General features: G+C 39.7%; 1 protein-coding gene across 2 annotated transcripts in view; it reads left to right on the forward strand.

Annotated features, from left to right (window-relative positions):
- The window catches only part of pitpnm3 (PITPNM family member 3), a 119,235-nt gene that overhangs the window by 40,192 nt on the left and 58,162 nt on the right, over positions 1-20,881 (forward strand). For both annotated transcript variants that reach the window (XM_017694926.2, XM_037546658.1), the window contains exons 4-5: positions 16,482-16,552; positions 17,089-17,309. In XM_017694926.2, coding sequence (XP_017550415.1) covers positions 16,482-16,552; positions 17,089-17,309 — 292 coding nt within the window. The remainder of the gene's footprint in view (positions 1-16,481; positions 16,553-17,088; positions 17,310-20,881) is intronic.

Consider the following 20,881-nt stretch of genomic DNA (forward strand, 5'->3'; position numbering starts at 1 on the left):
CTCTGTAATGCATAATCAAAGTTATATACATCAGAACAATGTGGACTATCAGAATATTATGCTGCAGTGACGCCACACTAATATACAAATAGTTATATGACCATAAAGACAATAGAAAAACTAAAACACAAATTGAATCTCACAGAACTTCACTCAAATCACACAAACATGATGAACAAGGTTTTTGGCTTCTGAAAATTGTTCTCCAACGTCTTGGCAATCAGGAGAAGAAAATACATCAAAAACATGTTTTCAAGAGAAGTCCTTCTGTTTTAATTTACAATAAACATTTGTGCAATGCCTCTCTGCACGCTTCAAAGGCTACCTTTCTTCTAACATTAATCATTTCCGGTGCTGCTCTATATATGTGAGTGGTTTCAGTTTCATGTTATTCAACTGTGCAGCATATTTGAGATCAGTGCTGCCACAAACACATACCAAACACGGTTTGACAAGTCAGGAATAAAAAAAAAAACAGTCAGGAACACACTGTAATTCACTAAACAATATAGCTTTGTATATAATTCAGAAAATGACTGCAAAAACAGTGTTCTTAATAGTAATTGAAGTTTGTTTCAATCAGTGATTTGTTTCTCATACAATGTATTGTACTGCTACTCTATGTGATTACTGTATAACTTCAATGTAATTACTGCATAATGACTGATTATGAACTGAATTATATTAAAGTATAATTTAATACCTTTTTATTGTCTCATCCCTATATACAGCATACAATACTGGATTTCATACATGGGACTAAACTGAAATAGCTTTAATTTGTGATTTTTTTTTTTTTTTTATATATTATAGCCTAAAGATTTTTCACCTGTTTGTGATCAAACTTGCCCAGGCACCTGGTTTTGAAACGTGTCTGCTTGTACATGCTTAAACAAAATGGAAAATACAAACTTGAGACAGCTTTACCTCTGAGCTGTCTTTGTGGATTTGTACATTCTCTTGTATGTTCTCATAATGGCAAGTTATGAGTCACAAGCTGAAGTGAATGCAGACCGTCTACTGAGTGACCTGAAGCTGGATGTTATTTTGGTCCATTTTGCATTGCTTTTGTGTATTAAAAGATGATTTACATAATATGGCTGTTTTATTTGTTCAGCTCTCAGTGTGGGTGCTAGGACTGTACTGTGCTGGAGCGATTTTGTGTCTTCTCCTTACGGCGCCTCAATGTTTCCTCAACAAAAGCATTGTTAGATAATGCTTTTTGGTGTTGATGCAGAAAGAATGTAGGGCAGACCTCAAATACCTCAGAGGGAGTATTAACAACCTGTGCCCTGCAATGATTAGTGTACTAATGACTGATAGACTTGTGATACCTGGAAAATGGAGACAACAAAATAGTGAAAAGCAGAGCATAATGAAAAAGGTTAAAAAAAAGAGCAGAGCTTAAGTGTGCATGACCAATTTGCTCAGTTGGTTTTGATGGCCATCATACACCCACAGACTAAAGGATTGTTAGCTTGAAGCTATTACAAGCTGCTCTGAGTCTCACCTCATGTGCATTACTTGACCGTTTTTTAGTCTGTAATTGCAGAACAGAATTACTGCAAATTGTCAGCAGCCCAGACTGAACACTGGTCTGAAAGGCAACTCATAGATCATTGAAATAAGTAGAGAAATTCTGTTGAAATTGTACATTCTAAGTTTTCAATCAGTACCTCATTTGTGTTTAGAAGTCGAAGTAAAGATATTTTGTTATGATTTACATTGAATTAAAAATGTTTTGAGAAAATATAAACTTTTTTGATTTTTGCTCATTTTGTTGCTCACCATCAAAACAAAATGACGTTGCAGATGTAGATTCAAATGTAAACCTAATAGGGATGCAGATTGCTGATCTGCAATGCAGTTTAATGATGTAAGTAATATGATTTATGTAAGTGCACTCACACTGTGTCACACTCGCACTATATCAAAGCTGTAGCATGCTTATGCATTATGCTATGTGGGCTAAAGGTTAATTACAGAGACAACAGATTTTTCATTTAAGAATTTAAAATGCCAGCTTGTTTCCTGTCTTTAAAAAAAGGCTGATATGCCAAAAGCAAATTGGCCTTAAAGATGTAAATACCTTTAAATAGTATTGATGAATTAACTCTTGACTTCTGAGACTTGTTATTTGGCTCAGCATGGTGTTGATAAAATGTGAAGAAAAATGCATCCTACTCAGAAATCAATCGGACGCTTTTCCATCACTTCCTTGGAATGATTAGTCATTCTGTAAGTATATTTTGTGTTTCTATAGAAAATATTAGTCACTCAATCTGTAGACACCAGACCACTTAAGAAAACCCATGCTATTATTCATCTGACATCTGACCTCTCTCATTTTATTGGTTGTTTCAGAACTGGAACGCATGTAAGGATATTTTGGCAGTGAACTGAGTGTGAGGTTGTTTCAGAGCTGGACTGAGTGTGAGGTCGTTTGAGAGCTGGAAAGGGTGTGAGGTCGTTTGAGAGCTGGACCGGGTGTGAGGTCGTTTGAGAGCTGGACCGGGCGTGAGGTTGTTTGAGAGCTGGACCGGGTGTGAGGATGGTACTGCACTGTGCACAGAGTGTGAAGTTGTTTTAGCACTGGACCAAATGTAAGGATGTTTAACACTGGACTGGTTGTGAGATTGTTTCGGCACTGGACTGATATTTCTAGGATACTTGTGCACTAAAGTGAGTGTGAGGATATTTTAGCACTGGACCGAGTGAGAGTTGCTGCAGATCCAGGAGCCTTAAGAACAAGTGACAGAGAATAACTAAGCTTTCAGAGAGCCAGGGGTCAAGCCGCTCCCTAAGGAGAGTCCCCTGACAGCAGAGGATGTAAACTCATTCTCATTCTCACTCAGTCTAAAAAGGTTAGGGTGTATCGAAATATATGAGACTGGAATAGTTATTTGTGTATATACGGTCTGATTCAGTTCCTGCATGTGCCTGTCTCTTCACTGTAACCTAGCCAAAGGAAATGTGCTCCTTTCTACAAACCAGCATGAAAATGCAAGGTTACAAGGTTTTACTGGGAGATGACGCAAGTGTTGTGTCTCACACCAAAACATTTATGGACTCTTAGGAGGGCTGTCAGCTCGGCTTAGAAGAGAAATTACTTTTTTTTTTTTTCATTTATTTTTTTAATTATTTGAACATTGACAAATCATTCTTACCCTTTACTGTGAGACAATGTACAGAGCATTTATTCCAAGTGAATTTTGGATAATTTTGTTTGGTCCATCATTAAAGTTTCATATAGTGTAAAGAACAGATGCCATGTTTAAATTCTGTAGAAAAATGGAAATCTAAATCAAAGTTTATTTTTTGGGGGGTGGCAGTGGTGATATATTAATTCATTTCATTCATTCTTCTTCTAACATGCTTATCGTCCTGGCTTGTGGGGAATGCTGGAGTGATGATATAGTTGAATATTAAATACATTTCATTAATAGTTTGTTATTGTGCAAAGAAAAATCTCATGGTGATATAAATCAGTGGTTCTCAACTATATTTTTAATGACATTTTTCTGAATGACACCACTTATGAAGTCCTGTTAACATTGCAAGCTGAAACAGATTGTTTGCAATAGTGAAAGTGCATACACAATGAGTTGTAGCAAAAAGCCTATTACTGATAGCTAGTGTGCAGCAGTGCTTAGCTGACTTCACAGCCTTATATATATATATATATATATATATATATATATATATATATATATATATATATATCTACGTTAAGTGATTATTAACATATTACGCTACAAGGATGGAATAACTTGAGTCAGACCGTTCATATGCCTTATATATTTTACATTTGTTCAGAATGGCTGCCGAAAAGCTGTTGGCCCCAAAGAGATTATTGTGTTAGGAAACCAAAAAAATCTAACCAAGCATTTATTTTCAACGAACTATTCCAAGACTATAATATTCTTTCTGACAAAGTATTCTTTCAAAAGGCATCTGGTGTTTTGAGCAGTTTCCTTGTCAGCTTCTGCACGTTTTCATTCAAAATACCTTCATACATTTGAGTTCATGATCCCATCAATGATCACAAGCTCAGCAATGCCACTGTAGTCTGGTTTGAATTCTTCTCTAGGCTTTTTCCAAACAAAGAATCTACCATCAGTGTGATATTGTGCTAAAAGTGCTTTTCTCTGAAACACATCATTTTGTTGACCATTTTATAAAGAGACCTAAAGAAATGGTTAAATGGTCCAAAGTGTCCACAGCAGCCACCATCAGTAGAGATGTTTTTTCTGCAAGAAATATTGTGATTTTTCTTGCCATTTTTTCACCCTATTGAACTTTGTTTTCTTTACCATGATCATGTGCTTGTACTTGCTAAGTTAGTTGCCAGGAACTAGCACAGCTCAGCTAAGTTTTCAGGAGAAGCAGTGAAGCAAGCTAATGATGTTTATAAACGTGATCTTTCTAGGTGGGATACAGCCATGTAAATGTTTCCGTGGTGATATTTGCTGAATATGTATGCTGAATATTTGTCAGCACCTTTGTCCATGATGACCTTTCATTTTTCATATTTTCTTTGCATCTGAGGAATTATTTTTTAAAGGTTAGAAATCTCAGGGGGGTTGGCTTTCAACTGGGAGGCCCCCAGGCTACACCACTGGTGCATATAACGCAAACTGTACATACTTTTTTTTAGAATGTGTTTCCGAATATTGTTATTTATTCTAAGAGCATTTTCTCTCTTGCCAGTAGCAGCTGAAATGTTGGACTGACAGAACTAAGTACTGAAGACAGATTAAAGTCTCACAGTCATTCAGCTCACTTTTATTGGCATATAATTGATTAGCTGGTGCCTATACACCTCTCAGTTGAAAACCTGGGATGCCACTTATTCCCAAACGAAGAGACAAGCAAACAGCCATCCTTTAGGAATGCTTAATTGATGTTGAGATGCCATATTGCTTGTTATGGGAATTGCACAATATGCCTGACAGCCAAACAGCAGCAGATAGTGGAGGTGTTTCAGCGCCGTCATAGCTCGCTCCCCTCTATCTCTAAATGCACAGTCTCCAGGGGCTCCGCTGTTTATGCTTATGATGCTCCTTCTATGGCACATGGCTGAGGTTCTGTTTTCACTTGTTTACTCATTCTGTTAATTACTTTTCAATTACGCCGTCGCCTAATCGTTTTGATTACACATGAATTAGCATGGGCAAAAATGTCTGCCCATGCACTATTGTGATGAGTCATAACTGGATGTGAGTTCTGTCAAAAGGAGCACAATTGGAGCTTCCCTGTGGAGCTGGTGGAGCTGACAGAGCTGTGAGTGAATATAGAGCTTGAGCTCAGGTCTCCTCTGGACTTCTGTCTCCTCAGCTTGACTGCACTGATCTGATGCCCACTGGCAAGAGCTTGTGTGTGCTGATGGCTGCTGGGCTGTCAGCATTGGCGTAGTAACAGCTTGAGGAGGACCTGATAGAACCCAACCATCTATTTCTTTATTTTTTTGTCATGCTCTTTCTTTCTTTCTTTCTTTCTTTCTTTCTTTCTTTCTTTCTTTCTTTCTTTCTTTCTTTCTTTCTCACTTTACTGATTCTCTTTCTCTTTCTTGTCTTTCTTACTTTTTCTCTCTCTAGCTCTCTCTCTTTTTTTCATGTCTTTCTCACTTTTTCTGTCTCTGCCTTTCCCTCTCTCTTTCTCACCTCTCCCTCACGCTCTCTTTCTCCTCTTTTTCTTCTCTTTTTCTTTCACTGTCTCTCCCATGACATGTCAAGGGTGTCTCCTGCCTCCCTTCCAATGAGTGCTGGGATGGGCTCCAGCACCCCCAAAATCCAGAAGGATAAACAGCTTAGATTGTGTATGTGTGTCTCCCTCTCTTTTTTCTCTCTCTTTCTGTTCTTCTTCTTTTCTTTTTTCTTTTCTTCTCTCTTTCACCCTCACCCCTCTCTCTTGTTCTGTCTTGCTCTTTATTTTTTCTCATTCTGCCCCCTCATTCTCTCTCCGTCTCTTATCCCACATAGGTTCTGTGTTTTTCTTTTTTCTGCACTTTATTTTTGTCAACCCCCATTGTCTCTCCCTCTCTATCCCTTCATGTCTTTTCTGTTCAGTTTCTGCGTGTTGCTATTTTGGTCCTTAATACCGTAATAAAGTTATGGAGTATTGTAGAATCTCTGACTGCTCAGCAAACTATCTAATTGACATTGTAGAACACTGTGGACTAAACTGGGTGACATTTTTGTTCTTAACATTTCACTTAAGTTTTGTAAATGTTAATGATCTAGCCAGTAACCCTATTAAAAATCAGAATTCCTTGTCGCCTATGAGCAACCCAGTGCCTGATTAGGGCACAGGCTGGGGATGAATAAATTAGAATGAAAAACTAATTAGTCCAGAAGGCTTTTGTAGAAAGTAGAAGTCCCTTCCTCTGGTTGCTGATACTATCGCACATTTCATCCGCTCTGCCCATCTTAGGGATGCGGCTGGCGAGCTTTCAGGTCTACTAGGTACACAAACGCACACACACACGCACAGTCACTTTTTACACATGCTGCTTGTAGGCACAATCTCCTTCACATGCTAATTCCCATTTAATTACATTTTTCTCATTTCTCCTGCCATTTTAAATGCAGGGTGCTCTGAGCAGAAGTGAGACAAAGCAAGGCAATTCAGAGAAAGAATGAGACAAGAGTGAAAGAGTGTAGAGGTAGAAAAAGAAAGTGCTTTCTCACTAGTTTTTTTTCTCACGGTACCACATAACCTGCTGTGCTGAAACTGGAGAAAGGCTGCTCAAAAGAAGCAGCCGCTTAGGATTTCTTAATTCTTTTTTTCAGAAAACCTGTTCATGTGGTGTGCCAATGGTGGCAAAGTGTTAACCCCCCCTCCTCAAACCCCTGATACTATCATCAGTCTCCGACGGCTGTAGGGTGTGATCGGACGATAAATTACACATAATGACACAAGCCTAGCTCTTATGACATTTTTCCACTGGACAGTGATGTAATGGAAAGCACATGGACACAGATAAACTCACTGAGACTAAACATAAAGTCTTTTATGCGTCTGAATGGCAAAAAAGATAATTAGTGTTTTGTAACATGGACATTACTACTGGCGTCGGGGCTTCACTGGAAGCGGTAAAAAGTCTATTTGCTCAGTGTAATGCTGTTGAATGGAACAGTGGCATGTGCAGTCATGTTTATATATAATGAGTGTGAAGGAGGAAGCACACACACACACACACACACACACAAAAGCAGTGACAGGCCTGTGGCAAACAACCCCCCCGGTCATAGAGTCATCAACCCTTCCGGGAAACTGTCAAGACGAGTCTGCTTACAGCATACACAACCTGAGGCACAGAGCATCTGCAGCAGTAACACCAATCTCTTTCTCTCTCAGTCCATCTATGTCTCTCTCTCTCTTACCCTGTTTCGCTCTCGCAAACAACATATTCACAGAAACAGGTGAAAGTGTGTTAAATTTGTCACAGGTGTTCAAAATCAAGCACCTAGCCATGCAGTCTGCCTTTCCAGACATTTGTGAAATAATGGGTTCTAAAGAGCTCACTGAATTTGACCGTGGAACTGTAATAGGATGCCACTATTGCAACATTTCAGTTCATTAAATGGCTTTCCTCCTAAATATTCCATGATCAACTGTGAGTGGTATTATTAAAAAATGGAAGCATTTAGGAACGACAGCAATTCAGCCACAAAGTGGCAGACCAGGTAAAGTTACAGAGCAGGCTTGCTGAGGTGCATAGTGTATAAAAGTCACCAATGCCCTTTTTGGCTCAATAACTGCAGAGTTCCAAACCTCCTCTGGCATTAACATCAGCACAGAAACTGTACACTAGGAGCTTCATGGCATGGGTTTCCATGGCAGAGTTGCATGCAAGCCTTACATCACCAAGCATGATGCCAAGCTTTGCATGGAGTGATATAAAGCATGCCGCCATTGGACACTGGACTCCACTGAAAAAGTGGAAACATATTCTGTGGAGTGATGAATCACGCTTCTCTACCTGGCAGTCTGATGGACGAGTATGGGTTTGGTAAATACCAGGAGAAAGTTACCTGCCTGACAGCATTGTGCCACCTGTAAAGTTTGGTGGAGGCGGAATAATGCTATGGGGTTGTATTTCTTGGATCAGCCTAGACCCCTTAGTTCCAGTGAAGGGACATCTTAATGCTTCAGCATGCCAAGACATTTTCGACAATTGTATGCTTCCAACTTTGTGGGAACAGTTTGGGAAGGCCCATTTCTGTTCCAGCATGTCTGTGCCCCAGTTCATAAAGCAAGGTCCATAAAAGCATGGTTGAATGAGTTTGGTGTGGAAGAACTTATCTGGCCCTGACCTCAACCCCATCGAACTCCGTTGGGACGAATTGGAATGGAGATTGCAAGCCTGACCCTCTCGTCCAACATCAGTGACTGTCCTCACAAATGCTCTTCTGGATGAGTGAGCAAAAAACCCATTGCCCTTACCAGATTTATATATGATGCATCTGTCATACCGGTTGGATAGTGAAAACACAGTGGAAGTATTTTCTACACACTTCTAGTGGCATGCAACTCAGGGCAAGTGACAAATAATAGTCAAAGCTTGAAATTGTGCTTTGTGAACACGTGACCACTACTGCTGCACTGATGCTTGACTAGTAAACAAGATTACAGTTAATAGAACAGCAGTAGATTGGAAGTGGCAGCAGTGAAGTGCAGAATTGGCATGGTTACTACTTCTGGCTTGAGATGCGCACACACACAAACATGAGTATGACATGCTCCAGTGATCATTGCAGCTTTTAAAAAAATAGATTTTGAATCAATATGTCCTAATAAGATTTTTGCCATATTGTCCAATTCTATTTTAAAATGTGTCTGACCTCCCTGTTATTATTTTTGTTATTCAGTGCATGTCTCTGTGTCTGCCAGACTCTGAGCTTCTCTGTGGCTGTGCTAGTGAAAGCTCCTCACCATGTTTGAGTGTGTGTTTTAGTGTCAGTGTCAGGTGCATAGAGAAGGGTTGGAATCATTTACCTTTAGCATGTAGGTTAAGTCCTGGCGGAGCTGAGTCATGCTATAATGTGGTTATACCAGGTGTGAGCACTGCTGAGCAGATGGTGCCGATTGTGAGGGCAATTTTTTTATTCTGGAGGTCACGCAGGTCTATGTGCTACTATGACTGAAGACATTTTTTAATTATGCCTTTATAATGTGTGCTGTTGGGAGCTGTTTGTAGCTTTGATGATCTACTGATGACAGGATCACCTGGACATATCGCCATCAAATTGGAATTGAAATTGTCATTAGTGATGTACCAAAATAGAATTTTTTTCCTGTTTTTTTTTTTTTTTTACCCTCCTTTTATTTTTGGGACAGTTGCAAGGCCTGGAAATGTGAAGGCTAGCACGTATTTCCTACAAGTCACATGAAGGCAGCCACTGTGTTACCAACACTTTTCAAAGTTTCTGTCTATGGATAGCTCAGTGTGCTTGGAGGAGAACACTAACTGCCAATTCTGTTACGTCAGGTCACAAATACTCGTCCTGGCTTGCATCATTATGAGTGATGGAATGACCAACCATCCAGAGAAAGTGAGGCCAATTATTGGACCAGCAAAAGATGGCTGTAATATCGCTGGATATGATCTCCGGATTACAGTGCCAACATTTACGCATTTCTGCCACTTGGAAGGCCACAACAATATGGAATTTCTGGATTACATCACAATTTTTTTTTTATATATCAGAATCAGAAATGGAACTTGTGTGCTATTATTTAAATCACTATATAAAAGAAGCCCAAGACTTACTTTATTGTTGGATGCAATTTTATTTACATTGGGCATTAAGTGTTTATCATTAGTGCTTGAAAACGCATTGAGTTATGAGCATTTGTTTGGCACTAGGCACAGAAAACTGCCCCATTCACTCCCATGTAAATTTCTCTAAATCAGAATCTGCTTATTTCAAGATTTTCTCTGTGTTTAACTTGTCATAACTCAGACATTTTCTTCTCAATACACAAAACATTACACCAAAATAATCGTCAAGGGGTCTTATCTCACACCATCTATCTGGTTAAGTGATAGAGTAAACATTTCCCAAGTTATGGCTGTTTGTTCAGAGGGTGCAAATCAGACTCAAACAAGGCTTCTCCACTAAGAGCTGCATAATAACAGAGTGACAGTTAATTTGAATGACTCTCCCCCCACCACACAGACACACACAAACAGACACATACCTAAGGAAGTGTTGTTCACCTACACAGAAGCACACAAACACACACACACACACACACACTTGCAGCTCTTTTCAAGCACTCTTGCAGTTCCTTCAGGAAATGCACATCTACTTTTTTCCTTATTATCATTTTGATATTGAGTATTGTGACTCTAGGTTGGTGTCTGTATCAAAGTCTCAAAAAAAAATCTGATATTGTGACAAATCTGCTGCCTTGAGCCTGTTCTCTATCTAAGCAAACCCAGGATGCTTTGCTAATATTAGCTACTAGTGCATGCATGACTTGTTGCGAATTGCAGTTCTGCTACATTTCTCTCACAAAAACAGGCCACCGAACTTACCCATTTAAATTCAATATCAAGCTAAAAATAATAGTGAATTTTTCCCATTTATCAGTGAATAATATATCAGCTCTAAATTTATCATGCACCCCTAATTCTCATTTTGCTGATGTTTAAAATGCAAGTCAGTCACTTTATTTTTGCTGAAAATAACCGCATGCGACATGATGGAGTGTGGTTTACAGCTTTCTACAAGTGCTTGCAACCAATCAGACTCGTTCTACTCAACTGAACCATGAAATTGTATCTGACCCAGGCAATCTAATATGGCCCAAATCAAAACTTCTGGACCTCTAGCCAATATATGACAACGTATGGCCTGGCACATATCATCCTGTGATGTTTAACTGGTTCAAAGTAGTTATTAGCTATGGTCAGAGCAATTGACTCTCTCTTTCAGATCAGTGAGGGCTGTAATTATTGTGGAGAATCAAGTTTATTTTAATTGGTTGTTATATGTGAGCACTGTGAGGGCACACTAGGTCTTTGGCCAGATGCCAGTGATTATATCTTTTACTTGATGCTTTGTTTCTCAGAGGTCGGAAAGGACATTTTTTCACCTAAATTATTGATCTTGTTTCCGCCTCCTATTACAAATGTACAAACCAAAGCTGCTCTCTATTTTCTTACGTGTGTTTTGTTCTTGTTTGACTTTTGGCTTACCACATGTGAATGAGAAAGATTGTAATCTTGTAAATATCCATTCAGTCTGATTGACACACACTTAAAGAATCTCTCTCTCTCTCTCTCTCTCTCTCTCTCTCTCTCTCTCTCTCTCTCTCTCTCTCTCTCTCTCTCTTTCTCTCTGGGCTAGTTCTGTTGTTGCTGTTCTTGTTTTATTGTTTAGTTTAGAGCCATTAAACTGAAATGGTATGAGAGACATGAATTTGGTCACAGCTCAGTATGTCTGTTGTTTCTGGAAAGAGGCTAATGGGCAGCGCCACATCCAGTAGCATATCTAAAACATACAGGTGAAGACAAATGATGTGACGTACTTTCCTTGAAACAACTAACATAAAATATAACCCATCTTGTATTTGTTTTAAAGTTAAAGTCAAAGAGAAATGGAAACTGCCACATTTTCTTTCTGTACCTTGGCATACACTATATGGCCAAAAGTATGTGGACCCCTTCCAAATTTGTAAGTTCATATGTTTCAGGCACACACATTGCCAACAGGTGTATAAAATGAAGCACTTAGCCATACAGTGTTCATAGACAAACGCTGGCAGTGAAATGGGTGAGACAGAAGAGCTCATTGACTGTAAACAAGGCACTGTCATAGGATACCAACTTTGCCACAGGTGCTGGTGTATGATGCCATAATCAAAACTCAGTAGAGCAGGGGTTTCCTACGTTATCTACAAAGGGCCAGTCTGTCTGCAGATTTTCATTCCAGCAAAGCAAGAGCATACATGATCAGTTGTTTGAAGAAATAGACCTGGGAACTGATTAACACTATGGAACAGAACCCTATCATAATCCTGTGATCCACTGTAAGAAATTGGTTCCCTTAAACTCATCTTAATCTGCTGCCAGAGGAGTTATAACACACTACTCATCAACCACAGTGAAAACATATCAGCCTGTAGAAATTGAACTTTTTGTGTGCTACAGTGTTTTAAATCATTGTATAAAATATGCTCAAAGCTTTTTTTATTGTTGGATGCAATTTTATTTGTTAGGCATTCAGATGATTTTCTAAGTGTTTATAATTGTATTCTTATCATTTTGATATTGAGTATTGTGATTCTACCCTTGATGTCCATATTAAACCTGCTGCTTTGAGCCTGTTCTCTACCTAATCAGACCCAGGATGCTATGCTAACATTAGATACTGGTGCCACTCCTTGTATGCATGAATATCCTCTGAACACTGGAGGTAATTTTGACAGCACGTCTGACAGTGTTCACTGCCTCATCCAAGACATGTAGTGCATGTCCTAATCAGCTAAACCTGCTTCTCATTCCATATATTGCTCTTGCTCGCTCACCTGAGTTGCTCCCTCAAGAATGCAGTCAATCTGATTGCTAAGTGCTGGTTGTCTGGGGGGATGGCACAGGGGAAAAGATGCAAAAATGCAAAGGTGATAGAGGCCACCTTTTACCTATCTAGAAGAAAGTAGAAGCACAATACAAGGTTTTCATTGAATTTCCGGATAAGTGGCATTCTAGAGCAGACTGTGTAATGTGAGGAAAGGCTCTGGATCAATATTTCATCTTTTCTTCAGCTCTACACCCACACTGTCTTTCCACCTTCAGCTTATTGTGTTTGATCCTCCTTTCTCCATATGTTGCTGTCACGTTCTCACCTTGCAGCCAGTGTTTTTGTTTAATTTGTACTTGTCTATATTTGTTGCACTGCAAGTTTAGGACTGGTCAATCAGATATATTCAAGATTATTTTTAGGAAAAACAAAATTAGGCAACGTTGTGAATATCATTGATCTTTTAATGCCTTGGCAGTCGTATGACAAAGTGTGAGTGTGTTCAAGCAATAATACACTTGCAATTATTTGTTTATTTTTAGGTTTACATACCTCATGTCCTTTAATAAAGGCTGAATTATGGTTCTTCGGGCTTCGGACTATGGTTCTATCCTTCATGGTTCTCTTGAGGTCCACTTATAAAATTTGGTGGTTTTATATACCAAAAATGTGTGACGGGGAGCAAGGAGGCGGACGCATATGCTGAGATGAGTAACTTTTATCATGGGCAAATCCAGGGTCATGGTCAAAACACAGGTGAAAACAATCAGGGGCGGAGTCAACTAACAAGGGGGCTGAACCAAAACAAATCCACATGGAAGATCCAAAACACAAAGCACATGGACAGGACTGGGAGGGGCCAATTGTGACAAAATGCTTATAATTCATTTTAGATGACCATTTTCCAACCTCTCTTTATCCCAGAGAATCAAACAGGCTGTTTTGTTTACTGTGCCTTTAAATGAACTCTATACTGTTTAGCTGCTCCATAGTGTGCCTCATTCAAAAAGCGCTCAGAGCTGAACCAGTCCTTATAACTGCATTATAAATGGGTGAGTCTGAACTACTATAGCCTGAATAGGCATATATATGTAAATCAACTGGTGTTGGTGGCATCACAGAAACAATAAACTCAAAAATAGCTGTTTCTATGTATGGCCCATATGGACCAGGTAGGTGATGGTATGTTTTGAAACTTTGTGTACATATTACATCAAACTCAAAAAGCAAGGGGAAATTTAGTTTTCCATGATATAGGCATTTCAGTCATTTCAAATGGAATGCATGAATGCCTAGAAATGTACTGTTAATTGCTGATTAAAGAAGATATATTTTTTTAGCCATTACACTCAGGCTAAGTACAATGTCAGGGCTGCCTAGTGAGCTTTGTGTCAGTTTTATTTTTTACACATGTAGAAGGATCATGAAGCAGTTATACTGTCTTCATTGAAGTCATATTGCAATAATAATGCTACCTTGATTGCAATATGTCATGCAATATAGTGAAGATCCGGAACAGTTGCTTTTTAAAATTTCTATCAAAAATGGAGATTTTGGTCAACTATTTAATACATTTCAGTCACCTTCCAAAATGTTCTACATTGGTCTTAAAAAGAATGTAAAAACAGATTTCCTACACGGCACACACAAACAAGCACACATACATCTGTGGGCTAAAACTTGGTCGCCTCTTAAGTTCAGTAGACACGGGCAGCGTAGCAGACAGCAATCTTAAGTGCCTTCTAGCCGAGCTGATTGTCGCTAGCTTATTCTCTGCTGCGTTAAGCGCTGGAGAAAACAACTCTGCTCCTTGGGTACTTCGCTCCAGTGAATGTGCCAGTGAATAGGAGTCTGCAGCTGGGCTGCCACAGAGACCCTCCACATCAGGCAGGCAAGGCCGCTTTGAGTTTGAGCAGCGGCTTTCATTCAGCACAATCACTCCTTAGAGAGCCAGCGATTTGGAAATGAAAGCATATGCTATTTAAAGAGCTGCCTCACTCTACGCCTGTCTTTCTGATCTCTGTTCAGTTCAGGGTTGTCATGACACCCTCACCGTGGAACACACACACCTAGCTGTGGTCTGCAGTGCTTGACTGTGGGAATGAGGCATGGATGGATTAAAGCCAATCCACTGTTTGTTTGCACAAGAGATTATGTGCTGTTATTTTTTAAATGACATGTTTTTAGTGCAGTATGTAATTACATTTTACAACAGTCACAATAACAAAGAACTGTATTCAAACTGATGTAGAGATAAATGTTCATAAAATGACAAGACTGTACACACAAGACTCACAAGACTGTACAGATTATGCCATGAGCTGAATCTATATTTTATTTATTATAATTTCACTGCTACAAGTAGTTAAAAAGGAGAAAGCTGAGCAGACAGAGTCTGGGAGGCTAGATGTTTGCACAAAGTTATTGGGCATCTCCAGACATCATCATCGTCAAGGGCTAGAAAACAGTAAGCAGCAAAGGTCAAAACCAGGAAAAACTAGAAGACAAAACGCTTGTGTCAGGACAGGATGGAAACAGGTGAAGGAAGGGACAGGACATGCTGGGACTAGGTAGAGGCAGGACAAGGTAAAATCAAGACAGGGTGGCAACAGGACAAGGTGGCGACCAGACATGGAGGAGCTAGGATGGGGCAGAGACAGGACAAGGTGGACCCAGGATGGGGAAGAGACCAAACAAGGTGGACCCAGGATAGGGCAGAGACAGGACGTGGTGGACCCAGGATGGAGCAGAGACAGGACAAGTTGGGATCAGGACAGGGTGGAAACAAGACAAGGTAGAGATAAGACCGGGAGGAGACAAGAGAGGGTGGAGCCAGGATGGGAAGAGACAGGATAAGGTGGAGACAGGATGGAGCAGAGACAGGATAAGGTGGACCCTGGATTGGGCAGAGACAGGACACGGTAAATCCAGAACAGGGTGACGATAGGACATGGTAGACTCAGGATGGGTCTGAGACAGTTTGGCATGACCAATATAAAATATTTGCCAGTGTCCTTAACAGAAGCTGAGGTGGTAGGGGGAGGTTTCTTTCAAGCTGAGAAAAGACACACTGTCTATACCGCATGTTTTTTGACAAAGCTGCCTGCTGCCTACAATAATTGTACATCTGCAGGTGCAGCTCTGTGCATTTTCTTTGAGTCAGTCTTTTACCAGCATGAAAGAATTTTATTGCTTTTTTCATTTGGGGCCTTTCTAATTCAGCACTGGCCTCTCCACCTCTAGGACGGACTGACTTTTGTCTGATTTAATGGACTAAATAACCTAAAACGTTCCTTTCAGCCATTTTCACACTGACACCCCTTCATCCATCAGCTTTCACTTAGTGACAGGAATGGAGGCTAGGACTGCCTTTGTCTGTGCAGGGTTTAGAACCAGCGGGGCAGTCAGAAAGTCAGTCTGTGAGAGTGGACTTCAGTGCCATGCTAACACCCTGATTGGCATAACATCCAGAGGAAGAGCTGTGAACACTGAGAACAGGAGGAGTGGGTCAGCGTGAGAATGAGCTGGGAGCTGAGAGTATGAGAGTGAGGAAACTACAAATGAACAGATAGAGGAGGAGATGGTGAGGTGTGATGTCTTTAGCTTGGGGCATCCTGATAGGGCAGGCGCTCTCATTCACCCGTCCTTCAGCTGCAGCTTTGTTTCGCCAAGATTTGTTTACAGCTTGTGTCATTTTGTTGTGGATGAAACCACTGATGGGAGAATTAAGGGATTGGCAGTAATAGTTCCCCTCTTTTGTGCAATTTTGTAGCTACGTCTTTTGAAATGTCAAGAAATAATAGCAGGAGTTTTAACAGTGCATTGCGACTTAGATTCCTGTTTAAGAAAAGTGAGGCACTAATCTTCAGTGGATTGATGGTGTGTGTGTTTCTCTCTCTCTCTCTCTCTCTCTCTCTCTCTCTCTCTCTCTCTCTCTCTCTCTCTCAGAGAGCTTGTACCAAATTCGCAGGCCTAGATGTGTACCCCAAACCAGCATTGATGGCCTAGAAGACGCTGAGGTAACAAATATGCTAATGTACTAATCTGGGCATTTACTCTTTGCCAACCTCTAGTCTTCATCACCCATATATATTCTCATTGCATCATTACTAATAACGTAGGTGAAAGTTTACATTTAAGGACTGATAAATAAAACATGAATTAGTTGCAATTATATGCAAGTAAGTTCTCATTTATAAATGTCAATCGTGCACAAGTCATGTCAGGAAGCTATAGCTTACATACAGCAATTCCACTGTAATTTGTGAAAATTATGTTGAAAGCAAAATATGCCTACAGTTACACTTATTACATTGATCTCTCACAATTTTATTTATATATATATTCTCAAATAGGCTTTTGCATTTTGTGATACACAGCTTATCTAAAAAACAGTAGTAGCAGCCATGTTGAGGTACAGAATTTTACAGATTTTTTTATTTGGCTAAAAGCTATTCTGCTGTTTCACTAACCAACACCCTTTACAATCTCTGAATATTGTGTGATCATCTCTTTGCTAATCTAACCTCACTTGTTTGTCTCCTCTCTCTCTCAGACGAAGTGTCAGACCCAGGTTCTGGTGCTAGTGGTACATGGGGGAAACATTCTGGACCCAGCAGGTGGTGACCCGGGGGCGAAGGCTGCAGATGTGAGCACTCTATCTTCAGTATTGGAGAAGGTGTCACAGGCGCACTTCCAGGCTGCCACCCAACACGTGCTCATTAAACTAGTGCCCTGCCCTGCTGTATGTGCAGAAGCCTTCTCGCTGGTGTCCAAGTGAGTAATTTAGTTTTGAATTAAATATAATTAAGTTTAAGTTTTGCGGGCATGTGTTTGTGAATTAAAGTAATGATACCACAAGTAGGATGTTATGCTTATGGCAGCACACAGCATAAGAGATTTTTGCATGAATGATAGAGATGGGAAAAATTGAAAAAAGGAGGTTGTATCTGCATAATTTTGGCTTGAGAACTGATATGCTACATTTCTGTGCTGAGTAGGACTTAGTGTTCCTTCTTTTGTACCTCTGATCATTAGCTCTTCTTCAGGTCGACTTAAAGTGATAGGCAAATGCAGTCATACTAACAACAGTGGCATTTCTGCCTAGACAGGGAGTTGAACCCTGATCTTCTGTTTGTGGGGGTTGCTCATTTTTGCTCATTTTTGTTGATGAGGCCTAACATGCATAAGATAATTGCATGTTTAAGATGTTGCACAACTTTGTTTCTCCAAAGAAAATGCTAAATATTTCATCCAGCCATAATAACAAGTATTTAGACTGACCTGAGGTTACCAGAACCCTTCAGGATTTTAATCTTCATTATTACACACGTTAGTCCAAAACCTGTTGGCTTTATTCAGACTACAGAGAATGCAATTAATTACATCCTTAGGTGCCTCACTAATTAAGCAATTAGTTACTTAACTGAGCACAGGATTGACATAACCTGGGATTATTACTACAGTTTGTTTTATAGTAGGAAAAAGCTGGCATGGTCAGAAGTGTGTAGTTCGTATAAAGTTACTGACACACATAATCTGATAATAATTATATGAATGCAGCTCCACATGTAAAACTAATCCTGTTCAAGTAGTAGTTTAGAGTGGAGTCATGATGTGTCTCATATTAGGCAATCATATTATTATACCTATAATAGTCTAGCTTTAACTAGAGTTGGTGAATTTAATGGTTTAATGGTCAGCTGGAATTAACTATTTATATACAGCTTTTTTATCCTCCTGAACCTTCTTAGTCAGTTAACTTGCATGGATACACCTTGGAATAGAAGAAGTTTATGGTATGTCTAGAAGACTTTATAAAGACTGTGGCAAGTGCAGCAGTCATACTCCACTGTAAGAGATTTTAATAACTAGAACCATATAAACATTAACAAGCCAGCTTTAAAGTGCTTTTTTTAAATGTCACTCACTGTTGTTTTTTACAGTGAGAGCCACTGAATTTTCAGAGGGCATCATGAACCCAGATCCTTCTATCAGGGTTTTGCAGAGTGCAGCACGGTGGGGTTTTGTTTCTACCTCTTTGTTGTTTGATAATCCCTGGTTTTTGCTTTAAGTGGTTCTTTTCTGGGTTTAAGTGAGCTCTTTCAGGTCAGGGCGTCTAAAAAAAAAAAGTGCCTTCTAACAAGTGATGCAAAACATTTAGGTGGTGAAGGTTCAGCATGACTGAATTCTGGGAGAGAAGCTTTATGCCTTTAAAACTGATATAAAGTAAATAAGCTGTTCTGATTAGTTGTCCTGTATGATGCCTCATTCAAAAAGCACACCCTTTTGAACTTCAATATGAATGGGCGGAGCAAAACTATGTAGGCTATATGGATGGATATATGTAAATGAATTATTTTTTGTAAAAAAAAAAATACAAATCTGAAATGGAGTGGGAAGTGAATGGTGTGTTGGGAAATGAACAATGTTTACAGAAAGTCACAAAAAGTCAGGGAAATTTAATTTTCTTTAATGTAGGGCCTGGCAGCTGAAAACCTCTGGTTTAGATCTACTGAAGCTTTGCTCTGGTTTAGCTGCTAGTCTTGAGAGTGAGAAATCTGCCTCTCAACCTGCCTCATTTTGCAGTCCCATGCAGTACATGTACAAATAGGTTGAATCTGAGCACCAGTTACATGTCCTGTGTTAATTAGCATTCATCCGTTTTTTATCATCCCATTGAACAGCGCAGAATATTAAATGTATAACATTTAACGCAAGCAGCTTAGTTTTAATTTTCACACTGGAATGCCCTCAACACAATGCCACAGTAGGCAGAGATTAAAGAGAATTCATGAGTAATATATTAATCATGTTACTGGTTGCGGTTTGAGAGAGGGAGAAGTGAGAGAGAGAGAGGGGAGAAGTGTGTGTGTGAGAGAGAGAGAGAGAGAGAGAGAGAGAGAGAGGGGAGAAGTGAGAGAGAGAGAGAGAGAGAGAGAAAGAGGGGAGAAGTGTGTGTGAGAGAGAGAGAGAGAGAGAGAGAGAGAGAGAGAGAGAGGACACTGACTGTATGGGATGCGCTTGGTGAACATAATATAATTATACTTTCATTCCTGTTGGCTGTCTATTGGTTTAGAAGGGCTAGAATAAGTAAACAGAATGAGTAAACACTAGAGGAAACAGCTCAAAGCAGCCAAGTAATGTTAATACTGTTGGAGGAGAAATTGCTCCAATGATTAATGGAGTTTCTCAAAGCCCTGAAAGCGGATCAGTCTCCAGAGCTCATAAGCCTTTAGATGATCTTTGATATAATTTTAGATTCCTGAACTTCAAAATATTCTTTTTTTTTTCCTTTTCCATCTTCTCAGCTGAGTAATAGAAAGAAGCCAAAGAGGTGGTGAGGCAGAAGCCTGATCAAACACTGCATTTAGAGGAGTCACTTTGATCGCATGATTGTTCTCCTTTTCTTTTCATATAACATATTTTTAACGGTTCCATGGGCACAGGTGGACTACATTATTCTATATTCATTTGTCGTTGTGTTATTTGTGCATATCTTGCATCCTCTCCTGGATTGCTGAATGTAGCTGCCTGTGTTGGTCTGGTCTAGGGTCAGATGACAATGAAAAAGAGAAGCAGGGCCACTTTTTTGTCACAACATTCCCTATCTAGTGACATTCAGGAGGAAGATTGTCTATTAAAAACAGTGCTATACAATGTTTAACTACAGTCAGGCAACCAAATCCAAAGAGGGCTAGACAAAGCCACACAAAGGGGTCAAACACACAAATAACAATGCGAACAAAATAATTACACACTAAAGAGACAGCATTCTGTAAGATGGAGGATTTGGCGTGGACTTCTTACATTTTTCAGAGCGAAAACTGACTGTGCGGATGTGAACAATGCAGAGGAAGTGCAGGCTAGTTGGAAAATGAATGGCTGTTTTTAGACTACTGACTACGTTTTACCTAGCATTATAGCATATAATGGGTTGCACATTTTTAAATACAGCATTAGCCAAATACATACAAGGAGATTCACTTGAAAGAGGCCCTGAATATTCTGTTGTAACTCCTGCTCGGATGAAGCAATCTGAACCAAAAAATACGCTAAATACCTTAACATATGTGTAATCAGTTGCATCACATGTGACACTAGAAATGATCTTCGTTTTCTTCCAGACACATTTCAACACGACACTCCGTATTCCTGAACGTAGCAGAAGTTGCAAATGGGGGTTAAATGTCGGTCCGGCGCCTACCTCATCACTCCAACGCAGGGGCATCCCAGCATGCACCACATCTTTATAACTGCACATTAACCACTAACATTTATAATGCTGCAGTACATACCAATTCTTGTATATCCAAATCATAATACATCTGTAAATATTACTAATATAT

This window comes from Pygocentrus nattereri, chromosome 17, assembly GCF_015220715.1.
Source record: "Pygocentrus nattereri isolate fPygNat1 chromosome 17, fPygNat1.pri, whole genome shotgun sequence".
NCBI lineage: Eukaryota > Metazoa > Chordata > Actinopteri > Characiformes > Serrasalmidae > Pygocentrus > Pygocentrus nattereri.